This window comes from Amphiura filiformis, chromosome 20 (assembly GCF_039555335.1).
Source record: "Amphiura filiformis chromosome 20, Afil_fr2py, whole genome shotgun sequence".
NCBI lineage: Eukaryota > Metazoa > Echinodermata > Ophiuroidea > Amphilepidida > Amphiuridae > Amphiura > Amphiura filiformis.
In genome coordinates this window covers 37,270,821-37,288,841 of record NC_092647.1, presented here as the reverse complement: position 1 = coordinate 37,288,841, position 18,021 = coordinate 37,270,821, and the positions used below count along the sequence as shown (strand labels likewise).

Genomic DNA, 18,021 nt, shown 5'->3' with positions numbered 1-18,021 from the left:
CTAGACTGCGGAACTCAGTCTTCAATGATAGTCAGTAATTTTTATATTTTGGACATTATTATGACTTTCATTTGAGGACTGATCCGAGGAGCAGTTTCAGACAATTGCTTGGGATTATTGGGGCAGAGGTTATCTTTTGAATTCTTTCATGACCACTGAAGCATAGTCAAACCTGTCAAGGACACTCGGCGTGAATTGAAAGACCATGTCACTCGCCACAAAAGAATGTCAAAGGTCATAAAACACCACTTTTGTGTCTTCTGCTATCTAAAGGCCTATGGCTGATTTTGTACCTTTCGTCATTGTCATAGATGTGCTAACATAGCTTGCTAGTGCAGTGGTTCAGCCGAAAGCCGCGCCGTGTGTCTAAGACAAAAAATAATGCATTTACGCGAGTCTGTAATTTATATACCGGTACTGACAGTATATAAATTAGCTACATGTATTTGAATGGGGCTTCAACTTCGTTGTTTTCCTGTTTTGTTTTTTGCCATTTGTTTTCATTAAAAAAATTATAAACGTAACAATTTGATTTTTTCACTTTCGCTGGGATCACTGAATGGGACTTTATAGCGCGGATTATTCAAAACTTGTTTTTACCTACTGCTATATAGTATTAATCCGATTATTACATAACTTTGCCAGCGTATTCAAGACATAGGTTATGTAGGGATAAACTGTAGCCTACATGGGTATAGAGGCCCTGCATGCTTTTATCGATTGGCTCCAAACAAAGGATTTGAACCGGTGTCCTTCACCGTAATCACGGCGCAGTAGCCTACAGACCATTCAATCAAATGTTGTCAGTGTGCGAGACGAACGATGTATAAATCTGGAGGTCACATCATCACTTATCATGCTTATTGTAAAAAGTTTGTCCAATGCATATACTGTGTGTATTGTTCCCGGGTATTGTCAATACAGTCAAGCAAACAGGTATTATATTTTGAAAAGGCCGCTATAGTATATTCACAGGGGTGTCTTGAATGGCCAATCATATGGGACATAATCAAATTGCAGTGACTGCTTCCTTTGTTACCACATGTCAGTCATCTTGTGATTATTGGACCATGTAAACCTGCAAAAAAACGAGCCAAAGTGCAGGCCCTATGTGGGGTTTAAGTCCTGCAAAGGTCGAATTGAATTCTACTGTAGACATGACTGCATCATGTTACATAAACATTATGTAGCCAGAGGTTTGCAGTGGTATAAAAATCTCAACATTTTTTTAAAGTGGGGCTATGAGGCTGTGGATCACGAAATGCCCTTTTGAGTGTATTGAGATAATATTCACGTATGTCTCTGCGTGGCGCTGTTTTCATGATTTGTCACTCAAACTCATCCATACGCAATTGGGCATCCACATAATACCATAAATTGCGAGTGTATGAGACACTATAAGACCATACCAATCGTGAACTAAAATGACATCTCTATGCATACGACTTTCACCACTAATGAATTGTACACTTGAGTAAATGATGCATTTACTATGGCAACCGTCTTGGGATGCCATTTCAACTGCAATTTGGACTAAAGGATGAGCTAGGATGATTAATAGAGCTAAAGCTTGTGAAACGATTCTGTTGTAACGTGCGTGGATGAATTTACGCTGCTGTTGTGCTCTGACATATACTGCAAGTGAATATATGGATATACGGTTGCTTGTCTCTTTGGTAAGACTGATACAAAGAACGTAAGATATTATTATGTCATATTAATAATTACTATAATCACTAACTATACGTATTTAACTCATATATTCTACTATCATCTTGACATGCATTTTTTTAACCGATATAGATTTTGTTGTTATTGTCACCTTGAAGTGTAATGTCGACTTGTAATTCGATATTCTAATACTGTTCATCAAAGTCTTTTATCACCTCAAAAGATTTTCATCCTACGCAAAATAAATAAACACGTGGAATACTAATAAAAAATACTAAGTAAATATCATTTGGAATTGATTCATATATTATGGAATACATACGTGTAGATTTCAAGAAATCGTCCTTGGTATTGCACACAATGGAAAACCAACATTGTACTTTGTAAGAATGTTACAGAGTGCACAGTTCGTGTTTAGCATTTTTGGTAGTGAAAAGCTTAGAATGTATCTATTTTACCATTATTAACAGTAACATTGGGGCAATATTCAAAACTCGTCAGATAATAAAATTATTCTCAAAGCAACACTAGCTTGCCAAACCAAATGTTCAAGGTTGCAAATTGCAAAATCGTCTCGCTGGCCAACTCTGAAAGTAACTCTATTGGAACAAATATGCGTGAACATGTACATGAATTGTGGTCTTAATTGCGTTAAGACGAGTTGTACAACGCAAATGTCGAAGGAAGCCAAAGATGCCATCTGCCCCTTCCTCCTGGTCGTTACGTGACATCAAAAACAATTGTATTACCTTCGTATATAATACCGTTACTTTTAATTTGCATAATATCGTGGATGATTAAAAACGACGGTTCCTGCGTTTTATTCAAAATCTCGGATTTTGACAAAACTACAGCACATACAGTCTTGATTTTTGCAGGGTATATTAGTTTAACAAACTACAATATAATCATGTAAAAACAGAATTTTGAAAAATATTGTGGGCGTTCTCCTCAGCAAATGTTATAATTATGACAGACGTTTCCATGTGCAATAAAAATTCCCTTTAAAAGGGGAAGCCAGCCTCAATGTAGAAGAGGTCTTGCAATTAGTTTGGGTCGCTGTAACAGGCATTTTTAGGATCACGCTTACATCCATGTAACATGACAGTCCACCAAACCATCAATGATGAGAACATGCGTTGGTTAATATTTTAACAGATGTTTTGAAAGGAAATAGATACACACTGAGCTATACGTGAATGTATTTATGTTATTTTTGCCCAAACAAATTAATCATCATAATTTATTATACACATGCGATTTCGTGAAATAATACTTAGCGAGTGTTGTCATATCTTGCTGACACTCCGTAAATGAAATGATCAAGTATAACTCATAATTATACTTAATGCTTTCTGATGTATATTGCCAGGAGGTAATTAGGAGAAATAATACCCTGGTTCCTATAGCAACGTCCAGTACACCGTGTAGTGTTACATGGTGATTTGTCTATCATATGCTTGCTGCTGTAAATGTAGGGGAAAGTGGGGTAATGCCGGACTGTGGGGAATCCCGGACACGTCGATTGCAGCTAAAAGGAGAAGGATGGCACTATTATACTACCTTAGGGCATTAGCTACCTCAAGGTGTACCTCACGTGTACTACTACCAGCGCTTTGGGTCTCGTCTTTCTTTGTGAAAATTACGAAAAACAGAAATTGTCATTTTGACTTTTTATCTGAACAGTGATTTATTAGCTGGGTGACAGTTAAAGCGACAAGGGACACAGATTAAGTAGGCCTATGGCTGAAAATTATGTTTGATACTTGATTGTTAGCTGGATGTATGAATTCTGGTATCTTAAAATGGATTAGTAGAACAAGCACTGAAAAAATAAATCGAGACCGTGAGGGGTAATCCCGGACACACATGCGTCTCTATACAGATGGGGTAATGCCGGACACCTGTTATTTCGAAAATATAGACAACAACAACAGCCCCCATAGTTGCATGCTTGAGGTAACAGAAGTACCTAATACATTCAGGGGATTATCATCCTACTCCACTTTCCATCTTAGCAACAATCATGTGTCCGAGATTACCCCGTGTCCGGCATTACCCCATCATTTTTTTTCATTTTGTTTTTTAATTATAACTTATTAACTATAGATGTTGAGTTATTAAAAACTGGTTACTAGTTAGAACATTACTCCTACTTTGCATTGATATGATTTTCACTGATGAACTATATTTAATCTTGTACCTGTGTAGCCTTAACGAAAGGTGCCCGGGATTACCCCACTTTCCCCTATAGCCTAATATATAGTTTGAATAAGCAGCAATGTCCTATATTTGATTTTTTATACGCTCTCTGTCCAATGTTGGTTCCAATGGTAGGTTCTTACAGAAGCTTCTCATTTACAATATTACAATTAGAACCGATATGGAGACCTATAAGCGTATTGTGCTTACATAAAATTTGATACATTGTTGAAATGGTTTTAGTGCATGTACAAAATTACAATTACTATAAACAATATGGAGACCAATAAACGTATTGAGCTTAGATGCATGTGGATACATTGTTGAAATGATTTTAATGCATTTACAAAATTACAATTATACCGATACGGAGACCTATAAACGTATTGTGCTTAGATAAAATTTGATACATTGTTGAAATGGTTTTAGTGCATTTACAAAATTACAATTATACCGATACGGAGACCTATAAGCGTATGAAGCAACTTTTAGCGACAGAATAAGTTAATGGTTCAAATGCGCGCGAAGCCATATCGAAGCTAAATTGATGAAATATGGTGGAAAAGTGGAATAAAGTAGCGCGAAGCGTGAAAAATTTTCACTTTGGGGGCTAAAATGGCCAAAATGAGGTTAATTTGGTCAGAAACCCACATACAGACATCAACATGGGGGGGGTGATTGTATGGACCATCCCCCCTGGCAAAATATTTGGGTTTCCCGGAGATTATTATTCTATTGACAAAGCTATTATATAAACAAATTTCACTGGTAAGTACATCTGCTTTTGTAACATTATTGCACTATTCACAATTTGTATCAGCCAATTATTTCTACTTTATTGTTTACTAAAGGTGCTTAATTAGAAACGTTATTCTTTTTACAGTACAGATTTTTACATTGATTACATTGTGATGCTCTTAGACATATTCACAATACGCATTCACGGTATACCGTTACAGCTTCACAGGTTGTTATACATGGGAGCCCTGAATTATATGTACCCGGAAGCAAAATAAAATGAAGCAGAAATGATAATTATATTAATGGTGCTAGTTTACTAAAATGTTCACTGATTACACCATTATCAAGTTTGTTTCTCTCAAATTTTTTTTAAGTTAAAAAAGACGAAATAAAGTGAATAATTTGATACACTAGAGGTATTAGTGTTCGGAGATATTGGCCACTGTTTGGAATGTCTGGCTTCTTGTACATTATTTTCATTTAAACATTCTGTTGCAGCACAAGTTTAAGAGTCATACTAATTACTTAGTTACATCAAATTAAAAAAACAACAACAACTAATGATTAATGATACATTCGAGCGTAAATATATACATTAATATAAGTAAACGGCGATGAGATAAGAAAAACAAGCCAATACGGTACAGGTGTATGCACACACAAACGTATGAAAGGCAAAGGAGAGCGTTGTTAACTCAATAAGAAAAAAAGTTCAAAGGAAACGGAGAAAGAAGAAAAGAAAAATGGAACACACCTTAAAGAAAATTGAAAATGAAGATGGAGATCTTAAGGGACAAAATGGTTACAATAACTACTTATTCAATGATTTCCAAGTCACTGATATTGATAAGGTATAGCATACCTGATTTTGTGTATTTTCTTGTCTACTTCATAACAAATTTTCCTCACTCGAAAATTAAAGTTAACTTCCTGGAGAAGCAACATCGATCAGGAGAGTTTGTTAATCATACCGTCGTCTAATTTATTTAAAATTACTCTCTATTTGTGGCTTGTATAATTAACAATATGAGCCATTTAACCAATGGGAATATGAGCAAAATAAACTAAACGGAAGGCCAAGTCAATTATAAGACACAATTTTAGCAATGTATTTTTAATGAAAAGCATAATATAATTACGTCTCTAAAATCATTATTTTTTCTCACACTTTATGAATATTAATATTGTTCGACGCGCGAGATCGATTATACTTGGATTGCATCTGAATGACCCGTTTGTGTTTCATATTCGTTTGCCTGGTTTGTACAATATCTCACTTATGTTAGCCATAACGTATCCTACTCCTACATATTTACATTATGTTGCATTACATCCGTATACAGATAAGTCATTGTTTTATTGCTACAGTATCTGCTTCCCTATTAAATAATTCATCATTCAGTTTCAAGTCACTGACTGCAAATGACTTGCTTTGTAATATATAGCTTGGTGGCTGATAATACTGATTAAAATAACGTGGTTTTATTGAAATTTATCTTAAATAATCAGGTTTATTTGGTTTTAAAAGATTCAGATCTTTTGACATGCTAAATCGGTCTTCACTTATTCTGCTAACTTTTTTTACGTAGACTTGCATGTTCTAATTACTATTGAATTATCCAGTTGTTAATTTGGCTGCGGCAGAGTAATTCGCGTGTAGTATTTGTTTGTAATGAAGCATTAACTGATGGATTTATCAGTCCCATTTTGACCTTGGCTGTACAGCATATTATGGTGATCTAATGGGAAACTTTACACATGAGGAAACCACATTTATATCCGGCTTGAAACCGCCAATATAATTTGGATCTAAATTATATATGACTAGAGTTGTTTCTCCTGTTAGATTTGGATAGAGCATATAAATATTTTACCGTATTCATTTGAAATTAAAAGAAGCCAGAAACATACCTCCCATAGTAAAGGATAAGGCGCATGTACATTATACATGTGCATACCATGGCTGACCTTGTAGATGTCCTTGTCCATCTAATCTGACCACATGGGGATAATGAGATTAACACAGTGCAGTCGTAATCATAGGAGAATATTACTATGCAATACTCATGTTTTTTATTTGTTATTCTTCTGGAATGATTATTTGGATTATACAGCAAATCTAATCTACCGTGTCAAGGTTTATGGCATCTTGATTCAATTCTAACATTGATACAAGGCCGGATACAAATTAGATATTCAAAATATTCGAAGGTGGAAATGACCTTCAAGAACTAAAAACCAATGGAGAACCAGCGATACAATACATAAATAAAATACTAAAAAAACATTTTGTACAGTAACAGATGAGTAGATCAGATATCTGGCGAATCAAAAGACATGCAAACTATAATATTGCGAGAGATACGACCAATCCGACGAATTTCTACAATAAACAAGCGACACTTTATATGATACTAATTCGAATACTAGGTAATACTGTGTTGAAAAGTAACAGCTGCACAGTGTTTTGGATTTTTATTGTTCACGTTCTTCTATTGAAATATATAATACAAGCATTCCAAAGTATCGAGGTTTTTATAATAAAAGTCCTTACTTCTATGTTCGTATCAGTACATCTATGTCTTTATTTTTGTTGTAGTAGCTTAATTGTTTTAATTAGGTAATTATGGTATTGTATAACTTCTGTAACGATCGTGATGAATGTGCTCATACTCGCCATATAATTATTTTTAGCGTACCAGCGAGGAGAGGTGTTTGCGTTTCAACTTGAACTATAATATTCAATTAAATTCATCAGACATGATCTTGTTTTGATTTTCAAATAGTCACATTTAATTTGTGTCTGTGCTTATTGCAGACAGCGATGTGTACATTATGCGCTTTATAAACATGGTGTCTGCGGGGTTACTGTAGATCACTAACCATGCTAACGACATGTGCTTTTCAGGTTATTGTTTTAAATCTGTTAAAGCCCTAATGCAGGATTTTCTCTTTAACATATAAAGACTGTTTTGGCTCTGTTTCTCTGTTGCACTGAGTATGACACTATTGGCACGGACAAATAATTTACCTGTCCCTAAAAAGAATATTAATACTACAATAACGACTATTACTACAGTAACTATTTAAGAAATAAAGGGTAATGTATTATCCTTTACACGAAAATAATGTGTCCGAGGCAGTAAAAATGGAAATAATTATTTAAACGTTTTTTACTGCCGAGGACACATTATTTGCGTGTAAAGGGTAGTGCTGCACCTTTTATTTCTATTCTATTACCACAGAATAGTGCGATTTAAAGAGAAAATATCACATTTTTGCCCAAATATTTCAAGTTGTTTACCTAAAGGTGGAGCGCCTACGCGTAGCCAAAGCGTAAGTGATAGCGAGTATTGCAGAATGCGTAATTAAGCGTAATGCTTTGCGTAGAATGCGTAACGACGCTAATACACTGCATCGCGCTTTGCTGTGCGCTGTGATGCGAGAATAGCATAAAGTTCGTTGCCCTGGCCACTTTATTGCTAATTAATGGTTATTCACGTGACGCGTTTCAACAAATCACAGTGCGCGATTTTGAATAATGGTTTGTGGAGGTAATAGAATACTGTATTGAGGTACAAATAATTAATTTTACCAAATCCATAATAATAATCATAATTATGATATAAAGATTAATCCACCCAAGCAGTTTAATACAACGGAAATACATAGAAAAATCTTTACCTTTACAATCTGTAATATTTCGAACAATCATAATATTGTACAATATTGAACTTACAATTTTAAATCATAATATTGTAGTTTATTACATAAAACTTTGATAAACGTATTCACCATTTTCTAGGCTACATCAAATCCCAAGACAACAAGTTGTTTTGATGCAACTAAATATTTTAATCAAGGATTGCAGATTTGTAAATATCAAATGTATCGCGTCTCATATATCTTGAATAGGCCATTCCAGAAAATAAGATAAAAAAACTCCCTATAGACATGATAGAGGAGTAACTTTTCATTCAAAGAAATGTCCGGATTTCCAAGTCTGCTTTCTGAAAACGACTGGAGTTCCAGTTGCCAATGTCACTTGAAAAAGCTTGGAAATCCAATTAAATTAATGAAAATTTTCATGGAAATGTCCAAAATGAGCTCTCAAATTGAGGACTTCTGATCATGAACTATTTTTCTGACGGTTATTTTAGCTTTTGGACACATTAAAAGTTTGGATTTCCAAAAGTCACGACTAGAAATCCGAACTCCTCTATTAATAGGTGGTCTGCATCTATTTTCGGGAATAGCCCTTTGTATAGGTAAGAAAAATAGCCTACAAAAGCAGCTGTACATGTGGAGTCCTTTAATGATGGTGGCATAAGTTTTTATGCCAAAAGAAGAAGGAAAATTATCGTACAGAGCTTTAAATCTATCTTTAGTTACGCGTGTAAAAGTCTGTGCAAGTAACTCCCATGCCCAACGGGAATGATGTCAGATTTACGCCTTTGTCTTAAGCTCCAAATGTAAATGGTCACTGACATGTATTAAATTTACAAATCATGGATGCAAAAACTGGTCAAAATGAAGACAAGCGCAGAATGTGAGAGAATGTGCCAACACATTTGGGAGATAATTCAGGATTCCGAACTTCTTAGCTGCATACGACCTACATTTCAGTAATATTGCTTTTCTTCGCTAGCTCTGCTTCAAATCAGATTTTTCAAATGTCCTTTGAGAAAAAGCTCTTATGATATACCGTAAAACCTCGTCTACAAGCATATATAGTGTTTTTTTATGAAAGCTCAATTAATTCGATACAAGCGTAAATATGACAATACAATACATTGGTCTTAAAATAATACTGGTTTGTATATGCATGGATCCGTAATGTATTTGCTCAAACTCCATAATGGCGCCTGGATTAATGTAGCTTTCATCAGAAGCACTCTATATGCTTGTAGACGAGGTTTTACGGTATATGGTTTAGTCAAAATGACTTTAATGCTCTTATCCTACCCTTGTATAATTATTCATGTGCGTTAGATAATTTGAATTGGTCCCAAATGACTTTTTGGTGAGGCTACACAAGAGCCACGATTCTGCTGTTTCAAAAGCTACTGCTAGACAGTCCGTTATTTTTCAGGACTTTATTAGTCGAATGGCGTCATCCATGCAACCTATATTTATATAAGTTATATCTCTTTCTTCTTTCAATTCGTATTTTTACGATATCACCTGAAAAACATCGATATCATCCTTTAGGATAAAGCGATTTTCCATCACAGAATGAAAACCGATCACATCAAGTATGATAACTCGATGGATGAGATTTAGGCAAATTACTCAAAGTAATCTAACTGAATAATTATGAGGTGTTTCTTAGCGTCAAAGTTTAAGACAAATTTTGAGTGATTGTGCGAGCAGCTCGAAAAAAAAATTAAATCCCGATAAATACATGCCTCTTCGTGTTTTAGATTGAAACAAAGGAAATGTACAAATATATAGTAAGTTCACGTTTGCCAATGAAGATGAACCCGTAATCTCAACAAAACGTGTTGTGATTTCAAACATCATTGGTGCATTTCATTTTCTGTTTAACACTATCATCTTTTGTGTGTGTAAAAATCTTAACAGAGACAGTTTGCTAATAGGAGCCATAAAATGAAGTGAGAGGGAATCTGAAGATTTTACTAGAGGGGGAATGTTAAGTTTTAAATGGAGAAAAAGGGCATAAATATTGAACTGTCCCTAATTAGGTTCCATTATGTGATGCAATCAAGAAAAATCAGTCGGAACTCGGAAATACTAAATTTTCAGTTTCTTATAGGATAGTAAACAGCATTTACAAAGCTGCAATTTGCAGAAAACCCCATTGAATTTATCCTTTGGATCATGATTGTGTTTCGTTTTAAAAGATGGCCCAATTCCATCACATGTTATTACCACCTTGAAGATTGCTTGACCCTAACTTAAGGGGGTTCTACACCCCTCAATAAATTTGTGACTATTTTTTGCATTTTTCTCAAAAACTAATGACACGCTGGTAACAAAAGTTATGTATATTATAGGGGCAAGGAATCTAATTACTACACTGGAATTTCAGTGACCCAAGACAAGCGGTTCGATACTTGTGATAGAAAATGAGGTACCGCTAGGATGTACCTCATTTCCTATCATATTTACTGAACCGCTTGTTTTGATTCACTGAAATTTCAGTGTAGTAATTGGATTCCTTGCCCTAATAATATACATAACTTTTGTTACCAGTGTGTTATTAATTTTTGAGAAAAATGCAAAAATAGTCACAAATTTACCACAGGCGTGTAGTACCCCCTTAACACTTAGTGGTAGTAAAATTATGAGCGGCTCTTTTGAGCTAAAGTGCCGTGAATGATTGGATTTAGCGAGAAGGAAAAGTGCTTTAACGTAGTAAGGTTAATGAATGAAATGATCTATCAGGAATGTTTGCTAATACCACTAAAACAAATTATATCAGAACATGTTTTACGTTAGAAGAAAGATATAGTAATTAGTATTGGCAGCAAATTCTATAAAATCAACTTATGTTGAATAGAGGTAATGTATACACTTTCCACGTTAAGTCTCCATATCACTTTTCCGAGATCATTCAGAGTTAATAACAATCTCAAAATACGCTACTTACAGGCTACTCTAAGTCCACTTTAGTATAAGCTTAAGGGCGATGTTTTAAAAACGCTATAGTTGCTAATTTGAAAGTGGTGGCAATTCGTGTGACCAATTAAGGATACTCCTTCATATGATTTTAGATGAAATTAGGGTTAGGTTTAGGATTTAGGGTTAGGGTAGGATTAGGGGTTAAGATTAGGGTTAGGTTTAGCTTCCACGAGATAATTACATGAAGGATGGACCCAAGTTGACACAAAGGAAATGTACGAGTCTTTAACGACTATACGAATTTGCCAATGACGATGAAATCGTAATCTCAGCGATTGTTTAAAACTAGCTAAATTGTTTAACACTATCATTCTTCTTCAGTAAATAGATGCATTTGTATGATTGTAGATTAAATAATTCAAACATTTTGCTAAGCAAATCCAATGAAAAACTAACTCACTACTTAAGCTTTTGCCATCAGGTCTGACGACTTAATCACATCCATTCTCCTTGTTGGCAAAAATCTCAACAGAGACATTTTGTTAATAGAACCCATGAAATAACATTAAACCATCCACATTAGTTCATAGGATGCAATTGTCTGGTTTAGTACAGTAAAACATGAACGACTGTCAAACCACGCAATCTGTACTACATCTATCATGTCTAGTATTAGCGCACATTCTGTGTTTTATTGTCAAATGTTTAGTTTTGTTTTGTGTGCCAAACTGAGCAATGCTAGCACTTTGAGCTTAGGATCGCCATACCAATGCTTTTAGGATTCTGAATATTCAGGAAAGCAGGAATAATGAAAAGAGTTAGTGTCTGATTGTAATACTGGCTGATTAGCATTAATGTTAACCCCGAATTCTTTTAAGAATTTCCAATCAATTTTATAGAGGCTGTGCATATGACGTATCGACCGTAAATATGGCGGACTACTCAAATGCATTCAACAAAAGCATGATTACAATCTACCGCGACAGGTCGTTTCACACACATAACATATGCATGAACTACGATCAAATAGGTTGATGACAACATTTGATTGAATGGACTGCACCGCGCCATGATTACGGTGAAGGACACCGGTTCAAATCCTTTGTTTGGAGCCAATCGATAAAGGCATGTAGGGCCTCTATAGGTTTCTCCCTGATATGAATGAACCACAGCCAAAGTCAAATAATATAAACGATATCTTTGGATATATTACGTACATCCTGGTGGATTTAAAAGAATATTGTCTGCGTATCACTTGTGATCCCGAAAGACAAATTGTCGTTGATTTATAAAGCGTTAAATATATAACAGCGCCAAACAATTTATATTCATGCGGCTCAAGAGGAAGCTTGATTAATTACTGTCGAACCATTTGCTGTAGTTGAAGTCTGATATCATTTATCAAAATTAGAAAAGCTTTACAAAAATTTATACGCGTAGTATTGTAAACATTTTCAAAAATACACGGGAGGCGAAATCATGTTTTTGTTTAACGATTCTTCTTGTGCGCAATTTCTTGATGTAGTGGTTTGAACTTTTCACATGACGGATTCCTACCAAGGTGTTAAACTTTGATGACAGTTATCAATGGTCAACTTTTCTGTCCTTTTCTTGTTTAAGATCTATAGCACGTATTTCATTGTACAGGAGTGATAGAGTAGTATACAGTGGACTAAATATGGCGATTCTGACTATGAGTAAATCTTTTATTGTTCTTTCAGAAGAATGGGAAAGAATGAGTAACGACCGTAGAATGAGTATCAGTTTACCATGAAAATATCATGCAATCTCGCCGGACTTTTTATGGTTTTATTGGGATTCGTTCTATGTACTCTATTCTATGTGAGCTCTCCCGGAACCTTCGATGACAATTATTCGTATGTCTCTAGAGAACCAGGTAAGTTATTGTTTTGGACAATGAAAGTTTTGTCCCCTGAGATTGGGCACCCGTGTACGTACAAAGCAATTAAGATTAGCAGTTAAAGAAGAAGAGTCGAAGGCCCCCAAAAGGATATAACTCTCGTCAAAATCAACGGGATCCACTTGCACAATTTGTTTTGAGACAGACTGTATATCAATACTTGAAAATAGTCAATAGCAATATACAAAAAACTTTTTTTGTGCATGGGAATTAGCCACTCTGATATGTATATTTGAATGGTATTGTGGTATATAATAAAAGGGGGACTTATACTCCTATACAGAATAAATACAGAATAAATACATTACAACTATTACCGGTTGAGAGAGGCAAAAGACATTTTATAAATTTACAAAAGGAAGTTAGGACAAAGTGACATAAATTAAATATATACATCCAGGTGCAGCAGGTGACCCGGATGTGGAGTCAGTTATATCAGATTAACCTTTTCAGCCAGTCAACCATTAATTTATAACAGTCACGGTAATTGGTGTCATGTAGGTGCTGTAAGCATTATTGGCAAGAATATGGTTGAATAGAGTTATTGCCCCCTCCATCAACAAAATCATTGGCAAAATAACAACTTGTTTGAGGGATATGTAACGCAATAAGTAATGCCATATAGAGTTATTGCCCCTATCAACATTGGTAAAATATAACAACTTGTTTGAGGGATATCTAAAGTAATGCAATTGTTTTAATTATTCCACCGTATTCTTACCTTAGTTTTAATATTTTGATCTTTTTTTTCAGATTTGCTCATAGAGAAAACTATTTATGATATGCAAATAAATGCTCGTCAATCGAACGAGGTATGTATGAAGAATAAAGGGACTTTTTAAAGTAGTAGTAAGAAACTACACAATCCCTTTATCTGGGTTGTTATTTTTAAATCTCTGCAAGTACCTCGGAAGTAATATTAAGGTACCTCATTGCACTAATTGAATTAGCTTGAAATTCCCATGGACATGGAATTTACTGCTAATTGTCTCGTTGCCATGGTTATTTGTAGAATGTCTAGGGTGTTTGCTCTTGTAGCAGCAAAGTCCATGATATGTTGTTAAATGGTTTATGGAATGATGTGGGGCGTAGTGGTCAGCGACAACCTGTAAAGTGTGCTGAGGCTTGTGGCACAACGTCTAAGCGTTGTGCCTGTGCGTAGCGCACTACAAATCACTGCGCTTTTCTTTTCTTTTTTTGCACCGTGCTATTTTGCCTTGTACTGAAAAGTACAACGCAGAATACTTCAACTGGACAATATTTACCGGCGTTTTTCATGTATGACAAATATACAGGAATGCATTGTACTAATTTGGTGCCCATGCTTTATAAGACATTAAAAGACGTTGCGGTGACTCTCTCCTCGGGTAATCATAGTACTCATTCATTTCATGCTCTCTAGAACCTGTGCCGACGTGGTTTCTAAACAAATGCTCATGTGCTTGTTCACACGTATCATACCTTCATACCGGTGTTTTTCCTGATAATCTGAAGCATTCTATTGTCACACCCATTATAAAAAACACCTGTGTCCAATATGCAATTCATATCAAAACTTATTGAGTAACAGGATGTTAAATCTTTGAATTATCAAATGAAAAGAAACAACCTGGGTGAAAAGTTACAACATGTTTATAAAAAGCACACAGCACAATAACAACATTAATGAGAGTAAAGAATAATATCATGAAGTATATTTCCAACTACAAAGGTGTTTTTCTAGTATTTATTTAATTGGGCAGTGCTTTCGACACGGTAAATCGCAACGTGTTGATCAATATATTACAGTGTATATGATGCCCGTTTATTTGCAATTGCTTGACGTGTAGCATCGGCCATGAAATGCTAGTAACTTGGTTCACTTCTTTTAAGAATCACTGTTCGCAGAAAGAAAGCTGTTTGAAAGGGAAATGCATTTATCTGGTTAAAAGATTTTTACATTTTAGAAGTATGATTGATATCTTTACTAATAGTAATACGTTACCGCATGTTTCGCTTTGCAGAGTTACCATTTTGACAATGACGATTTTATGCAAATACAAACAAATGTTCAGAAGAGAAGAAAACAAATCCTAGAACGAGGATGTTACTTGTCATCGAATCGACTCACGCATCTCAACATGGCCATAGATCCGCCTCGTAACGTTATTGTGGACGATAAAAACCAACTGATATATTGCTTTGTACCAAAAGTTGCCTGTACAAGTTGGAAGATGGTGTTTCTACAGTTAAATGGCTTTTTACATCCTGGAAAGACTCTGTCACAATACTTTGTTAATCGTCCGGGTTCGAAGAAACTACGCGTGCTCGGGGAGTATACCCTGCAACAGAGACGGTATATTTTTGGGCATTATAAGAAGTTCATGTTCACACGTAACCCTTACAGTCGTGTCTTGTCTGTATATAGAAATAAACTGGACCCAGGATCGACTTTTGACAGAGCCAAAAAGTGGCAAAATAAATTAGGAAAATTGATAACGTCAAAATTTAAAGACAAAACGTCAATTAAAAACTCCTCTTTGACATTTCCCAAGTTTATAAGTTTTCTACTTGAAGCCAATGCACCAGACAACAGACACTGGAAGTCAGTATACGATAGCTGCTTTCCTTGTGACGTTAAATATGACGTCATCGGTAGATTTGAAACACTCGAAACTGATGCAAAGTATATTTTGAAGCTTATTGGAAAGGACCAAACTATTCATTTTCCACAAGCAGAGCAAAGTAGTCCAACGAATAGCTCTAAACCAGAAGTGCTCAAAGAATATTATTCTAAAGTGCCTAGACTTGATATGAAGAAATTATATGCAAAATACAAGCTTGACTTTGAATTATTTGGGTACAGTGAAATGAAGTTTGATAAAAGCTGACACAAACTTTAAAATAGTTCACTTTTCTATACATAACATCAAGGGAAGTGAATCGGATGTTGGAAATATTTCGTTTTACTTCTTATAACAATTGACAAAAAATCTGAGGTTTGGGCGCAACGTTGACCGTCATTCAATAGGACACTGCCTGACCATTTGGAGGCTACCTGACCGAGCCAGGTTTGCACCTCCTCCATATTATTATGTAATCCTTCTTCCTTTGTTCTACCTATTATATTCTCCGACATTGGGTGTGGGATAAAGCTTTACTAAACGATGAAAAATTAAACAGAAGTGTTGAAACAATCTCCACTTATTTCATTCCCAATATCGGAATTGCTTCATCTTGGTCGTGTGTTTTTATCAAAAGCTTTTATCAAAGTGCATTAAAGGTAAATTTTTATTTTTATATTCATTCACGCACATATTATTGTTGTGCAAATGGTATTTACCCTAGAAATGCGTCATTGTTCTTAATACAGTTGAACAAGTGTTTTTGAGGATGCTATGCTTATAAAAGTTTTGGTAATGGCTGCAAATTGATTATCAGCGTGTACCATCCGTTCGAATTACTCTTGTTACCTACTCCGAGTTATAAACTGGTTTATAGATGGGGTGTTTGGTCATAAATCTAAAAAAATTAATTTTACTATAGTGCTATACAGAAATAATGGAAAATTAGCCAATTTGATATATTTTTGAGGTACGGTTTCGCAATCCAAGCCGCTAATCCCTACACAAACTCAAATCAAAAACCTCGAGGTGGAAAAGGTTAATGTTTTTACGCTACTTCGCCATACATTTTACCTGTATGTGACGTAAATAATGTTTGCACTTTCCTACAAGAAGCATATGAAACTTATTAAGAATTTAATTTTATATTTCACATAAATTCTACTTGAAATTTGCAAGTTAATAAAGCTATGTTAGATTTCCGTAATCCGTAAAGTGCTGGCAACCCAGCTTTTATTAAATTTTCTGTAAAAATAACGGATGTTTACTATTTTATTATTCATAAAAAAACATGGGCCGTATATTTTACGCTCAAAGGAAGTCTCCACAATTACCACATTATGCCTTATCTGTTAGACAAATAATTATCAAGCACGAATCACGTGGTTTTAGGCCTATATAAACAAACTCTTGTTGACCTTAAAACAAATATAAACAGCCGTCTCTTACCACGCGATATTCAAATTTCCCGGGCACCGACATTGCCTGTGGCAATGACGTCTCAGTAACGCAATGAAGGTTGACGCCAATTGAGCACAAATAACCATGACGTCATTGACACAGGCAATTTCGCTGTTTTTATTCCTTTTTATGGTTAATATGAGCTTAAATAAATAAAACCATGTGATTCGTGCTTGATAATTGTTTTTCTAACTGCTGTATCTGCTTTCCGGGTATTGTCCTATTAACGGGTACTAGTATACAAATAATAAAAATATGGGAAAATCATGATAATTGCTCCAAGAACCGACTGAACTAACTTCATGTACATATTCATGTACATAGTTTAATTTAAAAATAAAATGAACTGTATAATTCTTGGGTAAGCTTTGAGGGCACGGTGGCTCAGTGGTTACGGCCTTGGTCTAATCTGAGAGCTTGCTTTACGTGCGTGGGTTCGAGTCCCCGTACCGCCACCGTGTTGCGCCCTTGGGCAAGGCGCTTTGTCTCGCTTGCTTCACCCCACCCAGGTGCAATGGGAAGTTGTTAGGGGTAGTCAAGGTCGTTGTACTGATGAACCCTGCGCCATTTGTAGGAAGCAAACGTGGTTCCGACATATTCTAATAACGGTGGAGAAATAAATGTAAAGCGCTTTGAGGCTGTTTACGGCATAAAGCGCTATATAAATATCTACATTTATTATTTTTTATTTATTTTATTTAAGTGCAATTTATTGACCTCACTCCATGATTCCGATTCGTTATTAACATTTTTTTTAGTATGTGTGCATGTTAAAGCTATTGAATAAAATATGAAAAAATAGTATATGTTGTGTTCTTTACCGTTTCTAAATAAGTC

The 18,021-nt window shown here is 35.1% G+C and overlaps 1 protein-coding gene across 2 annotated transcripts; it reads left to right on the top strand.

Annotated features, from left to right (window-relative positions):
• Nucleotides 1–1,590: 1,590 nt before the first annotated feature.
• LOC140142789 (carbohydrate sulfotransferase 11-like) lies at nucleotides 1,591–17,334 on the top strand. Of its 2 annotated transcripts, none has more exons than XM_072164789.1 (4): nucleotides 1,591–1,676; nucleotides 12,921–13,096; nucleotides 13,874–13,932; nucleotides 15,124–17,334. In XM_072164789.1, exons 2-4 carry the CDS (start codon nucleotides 12,970–12,972, stop codon nucleotides 15,988–15,990), a joined length of 1,053 nt encoding a protein of 350 aa, XP_072020890.1. In that variant the 5' UTR covers nucleotides 1,591–1,676; nucleotides 12,921–12,969; the 3' UTR covers nucleotides 15,991–17,334. The 2 variants fall into 2 exon arrangements, with proteins under 2 accessions (XP_072020890.1, XP_072020891.1); XM_072164790.1 differs by having other exon boundaries at nucleotides 1,597–1,696.
• Nucleotides 17,335–18,021: the final 687 nt, after the last annotated feature.

Coding starts and splice junctions, on each gene's coding strand:
- LOC140142789 (XM_072164789.1), top strand. CDS start 12,970: ATGAAAATATCATGCAATCTCGCCGGACTTTTTATGGTTTTATTGGGA. Junction 13,097..13,873: donor GTATGTCTCTAGAGAACCAG/GTAAGTTATTGT, acceptor CTTTTTTTTCAG/ATTTGCTCATAGAGAAAACT. Junction 13,933..15,123: donor ATGCTCGTCAATCGAACGAG/GTATGTATGAAG, acceptor TTCGCTTTGCAG/AGTTACCATTTTGACAATGA.